The following is a 14,795-nucleotide window of genomic DNA, read 5'->3' as shown; positions in this document are numbered from 1 at the left end:
TCTTGTGTATGATTTCTTGATATTTATAACTGTTAATCAAATTGTAAGTTATCTACTCAGCTTCAATCCGCCTGTAAGAAGTTTAAAGGCATAACCTTAAAATTGGAATACATCATATATGAGTGGAGCCGAGCTTTAGTTTTAATAGAAATGTTAATAACAAAATCGACTTGAATGCCATAATATAAATTATAAACCATATACATCTTTTGACTAATACCAAGAAGCATTGTCACTTGATCGAGAGATACTGACAGTGTTTATGATAAACACTGTCCCAACTTTTCTATATAAAAACGCTATGCAAATTCACATTCAGTTGACAAAGATACATTCCAATCGGTTTGTACATGAACAGATCACCAAAAATATGTGAACGTGAATAAATTGCAGTGTTTAGTATATCATCATCATGTTTGTGCCACAAAAGTCATTTGTATTCAACCTTCTACCATTGCTAAATGTAAGAGGAATATTAGTACATCTCAAAGTAAATAATTTCAAAACCTATCCTTTAATGAAAAATAGGAAAATTTATCTTCCTTCCTCTCGTCAGAATTTCTAAGACAGTGAATAGCTGGTTCCAATTTTGTCTACATAATTGTACGAATTAACTTTACTTCTGGAGATTACAAGTTTAAAATGTTTCAATATGATATTAAGATAACAAATGATAAAAATCTCTATTTTGAGAAAGGGTTTTTTATTGCTTGATCATCATGGCGAATAACCAACGATTATGTGATCATCTAGAAAGCCGAGGTGGATCCATATCTGCGAATTAATCTGGCAAACAAATTCAGACTAGTTTTTATTTCCATGCAGAGGAAACCACATATGAATCACATAGTATAGTTTATTTTTGTATTTATTGAAACATGTAATAGACATATCTCTTTCTCTACAATAAGAACTTCAAGTGTGATAAGCCACGCTTTCCAAAACGAAGCAAAGAAAATCTCTTTAAAAATCTGCTACCAAACAATCTTGTAAAATACTTACACTGTCATTCAGATTCAAGATAACCTATTTATGAACAGAAGTTACCTATCTATGAACAGAAGTTAATAATTTTTTCAATTTTTCACTTTTTCCTTTTTTGTTGTTGCACTGAAAGCCTGTAAAGACCTACCATGCTCATGATACATTTGACTTTTATTCGAAGTTGTCATAGGAAATCTGTAGTCTACGCTGTTACAGGGCTGATTTCACACCAGCAGGGTGTGTACCTTTTATAAACTCATCATAATTATGTGGTTGACATGTCAAATATACATTGATCTCTTTGTGAAGATTGCATTTTTATTTATCTATATTTTATGTGTTGTTTGGGTGATTTCTACCATCTTCTTTTAATTCTTCATTAACACTTAATAATTTTGTTTGGTGAATATATTTTTCTTTTGTGTACTAGCATTGTTATAAGCACTTTCATGCATTCAACTGAATGATCTTGTTTGACATTAATATTGTGAGGTACTCAAAACTCAGATTGCTGAACCATGCACATTGTTATATTCAGTAAGTACTACAACAAAACTGTTTTTATCAGGTAATAATAACCATACAGGCTATAACAAAATATCAACTTACCAGATAAGAAGATACAATTCCATTGGTTACAATTGGTGCCCTCCATGATAGTCCTAAACAACTCTCATTTCTGAAAGTAACAGCTAGAGATGTTGGTGCACCTGGGTAGTCTTCTTGTGTTACTGTACTTTGATGGGAACTATAGTTACCATACCCTGCTCCTGTTCTAGCTCGAACCTGAAGTGAAATTAATTGCATTACATCTTAAAACGAGTTGAATTTCCATTGCAGTCCATATTGCTGGAAACAGTGTCATCTAGTTGCTTTAGGCTATCATTTGACATAAAAACTCAACTATTTGTATTTGATTCCTTGTTTTGACTTCAGTTAAAATCAGTAAGTGTATATATAATGTTTTTACAATCATCTATGTGCATTATTGAACATGATGATAAACAATGTAAAAGAACTACGCTTCAAATATGAAGTGGATAACATTTTCTACTTAAGAGAGTGTTAAAAAAATACAATTCGTCACACATAAAATGTGTTTTTACACACAATTAATAGTTAAAGTTACGTTCATGCTGTTAACTACGCCATTGTTTTCTGGTGGCCTGATGTCTCATGGACAATCATACCACTTCTTCTTATGTTTAATTACCTTCACAAAGTATAGAGTTGCTGGAGAAAGATCAGCCAACATGACGTTTGTTGATGTGGATGGTTTCTGTAATCTGTCTATAAAATTTGCAGCTTCACTGTATGCTATATCATAAGCAATGATAATACCGTTTGCAGGCGAAGGAATTGAAAAACTAACAGTTATTGATCTTATTGAGGGAGTCAACATCAGGGTAGTTGGTGCAGCTGGCACTGAAAATAATCGAGCAAATAATTTTATGTAAACCAACAATACTAGCACTTTAGGTAAATCAATATTCAGTATCAGAGTATATACTCCTGAATAAGAATAAAGTGAAATATGTTCTATGTACCATATTTTGCCTTTCTACATGATTTTGCTAATTAATAAGAAATCGTTTATCAGTTAAGACAAAATTGACCTTATCTTACAATTTTTCTAATAAATGGTTGATATAGGTTTATTCAGACCAAACGATTGGTCGGATCAGCAGATATCTGACAACTCGTTAATACGGGAATATTAAATAAATACTTACAACCTTCTCCTGTTTTAAACGACTGCATTGGAGAGAGTGGCCCAGCACCAATAGTATTAACATAGGCTATCTGTACATTATAGTCAGTATACGTCTGTAAACCGGTAATTTGCTTAAACCGATCAGTGGTTGAAAAATTCTGTGAGAATCCTGACACAACAACATCATAACGAAGAAATGCTCCTCCTTTCTGTCTACAGTCAGGATCGTTCCAACTAACAGTAAAAGAACTAGATGTCTTGGCAATTTCTGATACGCTTTTTACAAATCCAGAAGGTTCTGTTAAAAAAAAATGAAGTATAAATATAAAAAAAAATGTTTGGCATAATGTAATGCACAAGGATGTTTTTTCGTTTGTAATGACGTTGCTATATATGATATTACACACATGAAATAACTGGTCAATAAGCATGTCGAGGCCTTTTTCTGAACTATAGAGTTAACCTCCCCAAAATACATTGATCACTAGACAGGGGAGTAAACAGAACGAACAGTAACAACAACGAATATAGTTCGATTGAGCCAAAATTGAAAACAAGCAATATAAGAAAGCACCAATATTCTTTAAAAAACCTTTAATATCAATACGAAAAGTCATCGACTTAGTTATTATTGCGAGTTGTAAAACCTAACTGGTACCCGATATCATCCGTTACTTTTAATGAACAGCAGGTATTTATTTATAAAAACGACATGAAATAACATTACATTTCTACGACAACTGAAGCTCCTTATATTTTAAAGACAAATAAGGATGTATGAACATTTTTTCAAGGTTGGATTATATGATACATGTCCCTCTCTGTTTTGATTAGATATATAGAAAAAAGATGTGCCCTTACATTCTTGACGGTTAAATTTAGTTTAATAGACAGAAGCCTATGATTGTCAGGCTGTGCTTCACATTACCACTGTCGTCTCTTTAGGCATTAGAAATCATACTCATAAAATTATCGAAAAAAAGGTTTTAATTCATTCGAGATGGGGCTTCTGCTAACCAAATATTATGAATAAACTAAAATTGTAAGCATTTGCGTTGTGTTTATACTCGTTACACCTAACTTTCGAAGTTAATCTTTCAAAATAGAATTGAAAATATAAAGAACATTTTCTTGACTGATATTACAGTATACGAACATAATTTATAATGAACCGGATTTAGAAGCAAAATTAATCAAAAAGTAATTCGTAAAATAAGGTATCACATTCAGTGTTAGAATGGTAAATTTTTCTAGTCAGCAACACTGCTATCGAAAGTAACACTTTTAAAAAAAAATCAGTTTTGCTTTACGTATACTTTCGTTTGGCATGTTCAAAATTTGATATTATTGATTGATTGTTGCTCGCATGTTTAACATTCGAAGACTTTCTATAATAAAACTTGACTATCGAAAACTATTAACTACTGGATAAACATTGAAAATTGTAATGGAATTTTCTTGATTTCAGTCATGCTACCATTTTCTTCAGAACAAAAAGAAAATAACGTCAAAATATATATGTTTTCATATGTTGTTTTTTTTATACAAAAGACAGATAATGTAATATTGCTGACATATTAAAAAAAGAATCGCTAGCCAATTACATTCGACGGATGGGACGGAAATTGAACTTTCAAGGAAAACGGGGAGTACATCCTTTGAATGGTATATGATATAGCCATATATAAGGTAGGTTCATTAAATTGAAACGTTTGTATAATGTCAATAAACTATATAGCACACCAGTTTTAAATAAAGGAACAAAGTAACAATTAAATAAATACCTGTCTCTGGTGTAGTAATTTCACCTTCAACTTGTTTATGAACATCAGAAATGTTTTGCTGAGATGAAGTTATAACTAGCCGAACATTATAAGTTGTCCATTTAATCAAACTGTTCAAAGTATAGCTTGTGGTATTACTCAATGGTCTAAAAATGAAAATAAAATGAAAATACATAACTAGCTTAATAGTTATCAAAGATAACAGGATTATAATTTAATACAACAGACGCGCGTTTCGTCTACATAAGACTCATCAGTGACGCTCAGAAAAGGCATCGTCTGTCTGAAAGGTAATTGCATCGTAACAGTAATTGGTCTATGTCACAGATTTTGCTAAACTTTTGCATAAGCCATCGGCTCGTTAAACTAAAACTAATAGAATGCTTCGCTGAGTGCAGCCTAATACGACCACATAGGTTGAAACCTGAACAGTTGGGCCAAATTCGGACGGACACAATATTCAGGCTTGATACTGTCTGAATTTGGATTGTTGTTATTAATTTTTTTGGACATAATTTTTCTGACACAAAATAAATGTGGTCAAAGTTCTTACAAATATATTGCGCAGTGCTGTACAATTGGAGAGTTCTATGAAAATTTTAAAATTATGAACCCCTTCTACCCCCACCCCCTTTTATGAGTTATTAGCCTAAACTCAATCCCAGCTTTTCCTTTGTAGTGGGGAACATTGTAGTACAATTTTAGAGAGATTCATACACTAGTTATTGTCTGGAAACAAGAAAAATGCTTGTTTTGGGCCCCTGTTTTGCCCTTAATTCCTGCATGTTTGTGGCAATTACCCCCAATTTCAATCCCTGCCTTCCCTTTGGAATATGGAACATTGTGGTACAATGTCAGAGAGATACATTCACTTGTACACAAGTTATTGTCTGGAAATTACACCATGCTTGAATATGAAAAGTGCACATGTTGATTTGAAAGTTATTATTTCAAATGCAGAATATTTTTAATCTTTCATTTAATATTTTAGTTATAAACTATAGACTTATAATCTACATGAAATGGTTAAATCATTCAAGCAAATATCATAGCCCACGAAATCTACATTCAAAATATTGTAAACATATCAGTCATAGATGGTGAAGAACAGATCACATCATAAAAACCAAACCTTATCACTGGCATGGAAAATTTCTTCCGTTGTAGACGAGACAAGTATTGCAGAATCAAGACATGTGAATAAACTGAACATTGAAAACAACATCTCAATTATCAACAAAGGATAGTATTATGGGAAGAAAAAACGATTACCCTTTTTATGGTTTTTACTTTGAAAAGGCACATAAACATTTTGCTTATTTCAACCAAACTTAAAAGTACTTTCACCTCTTTTTTGTTCAATTTGATATCTAGAGAAATGCACATTTGTATAATAAACATCTAATAACAGTTGACGATATTCTTGTGTCATTTTGAATTTTTCAATTAATTATATTTTGTGTGTTTTAAACGTACAATGTGCTTTTTAAAGTGTTAAAAATAACTGGAAGATTAACCACTTACAGGCTGCTATACACTGGATTGGTTTCACGATCGCATTCACCATATCTAATAATGGCAAACGATAACGCAAGACTGTCAACAACATCATCGTAGTTACTATCGATGGACCAATCAACTTGCACAGAACCGTTCACTACTGACAATCTGTATGATGTAAATAATGACCCTGAAAATGTAGTTTGATAATGATTATATAAATTAAAAAAACGTTGTAGGCTATTCGTAGAATGACTTGGGTTCAAAAGAATAAGGTAAAAATAGTAGAACAAAATAATATAAAAAAACAGCATTAAATCTATAATGTAAGACCAATTTCACATGAATTCATTCTTTTATCACATTTTCATCTAGGCAATACAACAAGGGTAAAAAAGATGTCCGGTACTTTAAAGTACACTTGTTCTAAAATATTTTGTACTTACCTACTGGTGGTTTGAATGGAGTAGTAGTTGACTGATCATTTGGAGCCGATGTAGTGGGTTCTAAAATACACAGAGAAAAAGAGTTAAAGCCTAAATAAAGGCAATAGTAGAATACCACTGTCACATGTCAGGAATTTTACTGCAGAACAATATATGACCGGAAAAAAGGAATCAAAAGTCAGATAAAAATCCGGTGATTCGTGGCTGGTAAATTGTAAACACATTTATTTTATCAAGACTACAATCAAACATTGTTTAAAAAGCGCCCCGGATATCCCGTTCTCAATCATTTTCTGATTTAATTTGCATCCTTCTTATGCATGGTGGAAGAAACGGTTCTGACACGATGAGTATCTTTGCATTGTAAAATAAACCCCGCCCGAATTAGTTCTCACAGTGAGTTGAATTTACTGAGTACAATCCAACAGAGATCAGATAGTGACTAGACAATGAACCGACAGAGGTCATTGTTAACATTTTGATTCGTCACGATTACAATCCAGTGGACAGCATGGGCTGAGTTTCCCGAATGTTACACAAAACTGTTGGGAGTGCTTGGCCTACCTCACCGGACAATTCCCGACCTTCAGGACTCTACTTCAAACTTGAACGATTGCAATCAGATAATGATCGGACATTCTAGATCATTTAGGATAGTAATTTAACATTCGTGTTGTCTATGTCTTATATCAAATGGGAGCCATTAGTTGCTATGTGTAAAAGCCACATTTTATAAGTTTAAAGCTGTTTTATAAGCTCCATGTTGGCAAGGCGTGCATTGTGACTGGAATTCCAAACTTTAATTGTAATAGACTAAAACCTTTATTAAATCACGACAATCAGATATTTCCAGGAATCGTCCAAAATTAAGCCGTTTCCAACCGAATTTGTCCCTGTTATTTCGTTCTCAATCTGATTCTTATCCAATTTGTATCTTTCGCATGGTACAAAACGACCGAATTGGTCACGCCAGCGTCCCGATTCAACTGAATGTGATTCGGCAGAGAGCAGACTGTGACCAAACAGTAAACCGACGTTGACGGAAGATATTCGTTAGAAAACTAGCCAAATTAGGGATGATTAGGTACTATCGGAACGCAACCCTATCACACTGCTGTACAGCAATTGCATACGGCTTTGTCTGGACTCAGTCGTATTATGTTCTGTAATTGTCGGGACTCTGACGTGGGTATCATAAGGGAATTTCGTATTTATGACAGGACTAATTCGGAACGGTTGCGGCTAAGACAGTTCGCATTCTGCGAGATCTGGATGCAATCTGGACTCAATCGAAAAAAAAAACGACAATGAAAAATTTCTCTAGATCATGCACGTTCCAGAGGACAACGTCCAGAAAACACAGATATAGCGCTGTCTGATCTCAAACGGAAGTCATAATCGGCACTATTTGAATGCCGTATGAAGCTCGTTCAACGAGATCACTCGTCATGAAAAATCTGATAATATACCAACTGAAATTCAAAAGCAAAAGTAAATTTAAACTGACAAACCAACTACTCGGCTATACACACTTAAGAAACCACCTGAAAACCAACTGTCATATTCTTGCCTGAGTGATAAATAAACTCATCATAGATACCAGAATTAAATTTTGTTTTTACGCTAGACGCGCGTTTCGTCTACAAAAGACTCATCAGTGACGCTCGAATCCAAAAATGTTATAAAGCCAAACAAGTACAAAGTTGAAGAGCATTGAGGACTCAAAATTCCAAAAAGTTTTGCCAAATACGGCTAAGGTAATCTATGCCTGGGATAAGAAAATCCTCAGTTTTTTTCGGAAAATTCTAGCTTTTGTAAACAGAAAATTTATAAAAATGACCATATAATTGATACTCATGTCAACACCGAAGTGCTGACTACTGGGCTGGTATTACCCTCGGGGACGAAACGTCCACCAGCAGTGGAAGAGACCCAGTGGTGTAAATAGTTATCAAAGATACCAGGCTTATAATTTAATATGCCAGGCAGCATTTTTCTGAAGTAGGAAAAAAGCTAGTTTCATAGATAGCTCAACCTCCAACTTATGTGGCAGTTATATGTAGCTCCGTTATACTGACAACATTGTGTGAACAATCTAAACAAGATAATAATTGGGATACAAATGTTATTATTGTGCAGATAGTGTACACTGTTCACATTAGGAACATGATGCTGCGTACTATTGCAGATATATATGTTCAGACAAAGAACACAACTTATAATTTTGATAAAAGTTTATTGCCAAATATACTCACTGAAACACTCAACACTATAGTAATCTGTTACAAATCCTTTAGATATCTCTTCCATCAGTTTGTCACCATCCTGTGCACGAACATCAATTCTGAACCTGTAATCTCCTTCAGGGTCAAGGCTTGTAAGATTGAAGGCATACTGAGTTGAAGCATCTTTATGAGAAATATTTCTGATTAAAGTCCAGCCAGAAGAGGAGTTCATCTTTTCCTGCCAAACACTAAAAAAGATGAAAACTTACTGAAAATATATCATTTTCCTAGGACTAAACCCAGTGTCGAACTTCAAATCTTTTGTCGATCAATTTGTCAATTTTTGTTCTTCGATTTTAGACAAAGTTGGTTGCCAAGTTCTTCCAGTCTCACTCAAAAATTGGTTGGAAAACCTTCCTGATTTCCCGAAATTTGAAATCAGATTTTTAATCTTTAGCGTCCTTGGTATAAGACAATCCAACAATTGAGTTGTTTTATGAAAGGGAGATTGCTTTTTGTTGTTGACAGTCCTCCACTTATATAAGAACGTGGGGAAATTAGAACTGCTTGAAACGTACTCATGCCATACCACTACATTCGAGCCACTTGTTAAAGTCTTCTTAGGCACAATATTTGATTAAAAACTCTAATCGTATATGTACACATATGCTTTCCAAAGTTTTCATTTGAGTGTTCCCGATGAAAGAAAATCTTTATATTGGCGTTGAACAGAGGGGGGAAAATGGTATGGTTTACTTTATCTGATCAATGTCTTCTGGGGAAATATGATGTATGTTTGATAGCTGATAATGCTACAAGTAAAATACATTTCTAACATGATCAGACATTATATAAATAACGCATAGCTGAGAGGGTGATTATTTAAAAGTTAAAAATCATTCAATATGTAATTTCAAGACCTTCGAAGGAATACACCACTAAACAAGTGCCGTGCTACACTTTACATGTAGCATAATGATATGTTTTTTTCCTAGTTTATCCTGAGATTCGTTTGTTCAATCCAGCTGTCATTTTGTGGTGATTATCTATAATTCGTTGATTCGTGACCTACGACCAAATAAATGATCATCACAAAACTTATTAAAAATAAACCTTAATATTTGCGTTTTTTTTTCTGTATTGAACATTTTGTACAGGTTTCTTCTATCCACCGAGCAAGGTCATGATTTCTTGTGATATGACGTGTGAGGTACAGCCAACTATATTAGAGTGTACTACGGCTTGAAAATATATTGGGAGCCATTATACATTTGAGCTGGCTTTCTGCTGGGAACAGTGTGTCAATGTATATATGTTGCTGCTTTCTGTAACTCCTAGCAAGTCAGGAAACTGACTTTTCATTGGTTGTCTAATGTGATACCTTCAAGTATTTTGTTATTTTTATAGCTTTGATTATAGATAGTATATATATAATTAACATTATTATGATGAAATAACATTGAACAGCAACTATTTTTAACGATTTTTCTTGTTCATTCAAATTGTAAAAACCTCTATAGCTTAAAAGGGGCAGCAGCCCCCCTGATCCCCTGCCTCGGTATAAATAGAATGCAAGCTACGCCACTGTAATAGAGCAGATTGTTACCCGAGAAAACATTGTCAACCACGGCAAAGCAAGGTTGACAATGCTATTTCGAGGGGTACCAATCTGCTTAATCACCCTCTCAGCTATGTGTTATTTAATTTTTAATACTGAATGTCCTATCATTATTGTCTCTTACAGATTAATTTTATTTTAAAAGTATTTTCTATGAGGTCACGTTCATAACAACGTTACGGGTATTAGAAAAAAAAAGTTAAGCAAGATGGGTTTTTTTTATTATTATTTTGACAGTCAAATAATAAAATCTGAGCCAAAGCATTGTTTTTAATTACTTGATGCAAAATCAATTAATTGTTCTTCAAATTACCGATTTTTGATTGGTCTGGACGAGAGGGTAACATTAAAAAATATTGTCACCCGCTCAGCCAATTAACACCCGCGTATCAAAATACAATTTAATATGAATTTATTATCTATAAATGATGAAAAATTGTCTTACGTTGTCATTGTCATTGTACAGTTTATCACTTTATTTTTCAGTTCCTGACAATTCAAATTGCAAGTATTTAAAAATCAAAGATCAACAAAACAAACAATTTTTTTTTTAAAGGGACAGGTTGTTTTATCCTGAGTATATTTTTACATTGATATTTTCAATAATTCGCAAATTTTTCTTCAAATTCACAGTACCACGGCTATATTGATCCCTTCTGTTTTAAAAAATACCAAAACATGTCTGCCATTCAAAACCACACACTTAAACTTACATGTCATCAGTACGCTTTCTTCCGTTTAAGGCTTTAAAGATATGCTTATTGTTATCAGATGTTTGGCTCTTTATCTATATAGGGATAAACTCATACTACTACATTTATTTGGCTATCCATTATCTTGAATTATGTAACAATTTATTGTTTGGTTTTTGCTTTACTTTTTATTATCAATGTTTTCGACAAACTTAACAGTTTAATGAAAATGGCAATGGGTTGTTATGTGTTTTAGTTTATTTTACCTAAATTACATTGTTTTCTTTTTTTGCCAATTTTTTTTTGTCTCTGAAGTTTGTGTTTATGATTATTTTTGCTTGCTATTATTATCAAGCATAATTTAAGAAGCTATGTATCATTTTTCCAATATAGCACATATTCCCTACAGAGCAAAAATCTTACAGATACTGAGCTATGGGTCCTTTCCCAATGTCGACATCTTCCACCCATCCAATCCAGCTCAATGTCAGATTACCGCATTTATTATTTGTAATTTTTGGTTGCTCTACAAGCTTCGGTAAATCTGTAAGGTAAAAGCAGGTAGAATTATGAAGATATTAAAGTCCAACATATGTCTTCAGGGTCATGGTATTGCTATTTTAATAGGTGCAAAATAATAGAAAAATATATCAGATTAAGGGGTAGACAAAATTCAAAATTTGGTGTTATGAGTATAATAATAAATACAAGTTTAACCTTACTACGGAGTGCCCTACAGTATCAGAAATAACGTCAAAATTAATCAATTAGACATATAATAAGTCAGCCAATCACAAACGATGTGTAATAATTAATAATTTTAAATTGACGTGAATATTAAAAAAAAATGCATAGCTTCACACAGTGATGCAAAGCAATGCACATTTATTCAATTTGGTTGACAATGATGTGAACGCGTGACTTTTTTTTATAATCATTTCTCACGTGATTAATGAAATCCAACCAACAATACTATTTAAAAACAGACTGTTCAAATGGACTTTTGAAAAAATGCAAATAATGAAAATAGTCGCCATGGTCAATGGAGATTTGAATAAGACGAGTTCAACATATTTTCATGGGTTGTTACATTTAACAGTGCGGTGCAAATCATCATTCCGCAGTATTCATACGGCAGGCACACTGGATTCATTACATCGTCAGATTGAATTCGCCTTAACATATAAAATCCTACATTAGAACTATGTACTCACGTATCTGGCAAGCTGGTCCACCATATTCAGGATGGCAATTTCCTGAATCACATCGTCCATTTATTGGACTGCACGTGTCATTGTCTGGACAATTACACTCTTTATTGCAGTTTATACCAAAGAAATTTGGTTCGCAAGCTGAAAAAGGATAAGCCGAAATGTATTGGCTTAAAATCATATAGACAGACGATTTTAGTGAAAACAAATCAGTTTCTAAACTTAAACTTACATTTCACCAAACACAAAGTACATCATTTTCAAGAAACCTTTACCATAAATGTTGGATTTCAATTATAACGTCATTTTTATGAAATGTGGATACTTACCGGAAGGTCAGTGTACCTAACCTTTACAAAGATGTGGATACCCAGGGTATGTTATTATTTTTTAAACACATTTCTGTAATATTACTGAAAATATCATCATGCAACGTTTTGATATAGATACTGATTCAAACACTGTTTCTTCGTCAGTCATTATGTAGCTAATAATATTTAAACCTCGAAACCTTTTCCTTAATTTATAAGAAAAACTTGAAGTAATTTAACAATAAGGCTATTCGTGTTGAATTAAATGAAAAATAAATATACTTTCAAAAAGGACCTTCTTTTTTCAGAGAAAATTATGTACACTTTTTAAACCCCCTCTCAACAAAGTGGGGGTATATTTTGATCAGTTGTCTATCAGTCCGCCCGTCCGTCAAGGGCATTTTCTTCTGAACCAAAGGATGAATTCTATCAAGATGTTCACTTAATCTTTATAACGTTATGCTTTTATGTATTACCATTTTAACTTTTTGATCAGAAGGTCTTCTTTATATCAAAACATAAACTTTCAATTTGATATCATTGGGGGTGAACATTTCACATCTATAGTATTTATTAAAGGTACCAGAATTATAATTTAATACTCCAGACCACTACATAAGACTCATCGGTGATGCTCAGATCAAAATAGTTATAAAGCCAAACAAGTACAAAGTTGAAGAGCAAGAAGGACCCAAAATTCCAAAAAGTAGTGCCAAATCAACTACTCCTAAACCAGTCGATAAGTTTTCATCAAACACTCACTGAGTCTCAATGGCATATGGCCATAATGTATCTTTTATTTTACTGTTGTATCTTGTGTTACCTTAACAAAACATGGACGTTGGGTTGAATATCTCCCATATGCAAACAAGTATTAACCAGTGAACGCATTTCAATTAAGCTTCACAGATTCCTTATTACAGAATGTCATGTGCGCCTCCAATCTTAATATATAATATGATAAATTCTTGGGCTTACAATACAAACACATGGATTGAACATCCCCTCCTTCCAAACCAGAGGGTGGATTTGATCAAACATGACATAATGCCAATTTAACATTTTGATCAGAATGCTTTCTGTAGTTTCCAAAACACCACCTATCATTTTTGGCTAATAATGACTCTTCCTAAACCAGTGATTTAGTTTCAATTCAATCTCACTCATTCTTCATGACAAAATTTTATTGTGTGCCTCTTTTTCTGTTCTAAACCACTTTGCAACTTTTATTTATAATTGATTCGAATCAATTTTGTGTTCCCTTACCAAAACATTGACTTTGCATTATTTGGGAGGTATCCTTTTAGTATCAATTACTGCTCCTAAATCTCCTAATATAATGTATTTTACTTTCTCACAATCGTAACTATAGAAAGCTGTTTTGCACCTTTTGTTTTGATTTATTATTCACTCACTTCTATTTAATCACTGCTCCGAATTATTTTTCAAGTTACCCTTACCAAAGCATTGATTTGCCATTGCATTATTTCGGAGATAAGCTTTTTGTATCCGCATCTCCTCCTAAACACAGCGTTACATTTTTTAAAAATGTTCATACCATCTTATAAACATTTTTCTTTTCTGCACCCTCTTTTATGACGATCTGTATCATTTACCGTCTTCATTTATTAATTTCAATTTATGTCTGACTAACGTTGTTTTTGTCCAGAGGTTTTATTCTAAAAGTGTTATATTTGCTTCATATCCGATTGGAAGAGAGTTGAATTAGTTTCCTATAAACCTTACAAATATGCCTGAAAATATATTCGACTGACACCCAAAGAGTTCTAAATACCACATTATTTTAACTTACCTGTTTGGCATTCAGGTGGACCTTTCCATCCCCATTCGCATTGCCATGAACCACATTTTCCCGTCTCTCTGTCGCAGTCGTCGGGTCCGTTCAAGCAGTGACATGTATTTTCACAGTTCTGACCAAATGTGTCGTCTGGGCAAGCTGTAAAATTGATTGAAGTACAACATATCAGATATTGGCTTACTGTTTCGTCGCAAATACTTACAATACTTGAGGTTTAACGTCTTTATTTTCATAATATTCTTTCATACTTTTTATGAGGATTTCTTACCAACAATCATTATTATATATTTTGACCACTTTCGGTGGCCGTGTGTTACGGCGAGGTAACACACGGCCAGCGAAAGCTCTTTTTTAGAGAGCCCAGGTGGTCGTGTGGTCTAGCGGGACGGCTGCAGTGCAGGCGATTTGGTGTCACGATATCACAGTAGCATGGGTTCGAATCCCGGCGAGGGAAGAACCAAAAATTTGCGAAAGCAAATTTACAGATCTAA

The 14,795-nt window shown here is 33.4% G+C and overlaps 1 protein-coding gene across 3 annotated transcripts in view; it reads right to left on the bottom strand.

Moving 5' to 3' along the window:
• Positions 1-14,795, bottom strand: part of LOC139513076 (receptor-type tyrosine-protein phosphatase kappa-like) — a 39,785-nt gene that overhangs the window by 7,748 nt on the left and 17,242 nt on the right. For 2 of the 3 annotated variants that reach the window (XM_071301224.1, XM_071301223.1), the window contains 10 exons: positions 14,299-14,442; positions 12,178-12,315; positions 11,387-11,507; positions 8,684-8,901; positions 6,429-6,488; positions 6,007-6,172; positions 4,483-4,628; positions 2,718-2,996; positions 2,198-2,409; positions 1,594-1,770 (listed from right to left, as the gene is read on the bottom strand). In XM_071301224.1, the coding sequence (XP_071157325.1) occupies positions 1,594-1,770; positions 2,198-2,409; positions 2,718-2,996; positions 4,483-4,628; positions 6,007-6,172; positions 6,429-6,488; positions 8,684-8,901; positions 11,387-11,507; positions 12,178-12,315; positions 14,299-14,442 (1,661 nt within the window). The remainder of the gene's footprint in view (positions 1-1,593; positions 1,771-2,197; positions 2,410-2,717; positions 2,997-4,482; positions 4,629-6,006; positions 6,173-6,428; positions 6,489-8,683; positions 8,902-11,386; positions 11,508-12,177; positions 12,316-14,298; positions 14,443-14,795) is intronic. The other variant, XM_071301226.1, reaches the window with a different exon arrangement.

The sequence above is a fragment of the Mytilus edulis genome, chromosome 2 (assembly GCF_963676685.1).
Source record: "Mytilus edulis chromosome 2, xbMytEdul2.2, whole genome shotgun sequence".
NCBI lineage: Eukaryota > Metazoa > Mollusca > Bivalvia > Mytilida > Mytilidae > Mytilus > Mytilus edulis.
This window is presented reverse-complemented; position numbering and strand designations above follow the sequence as displayed.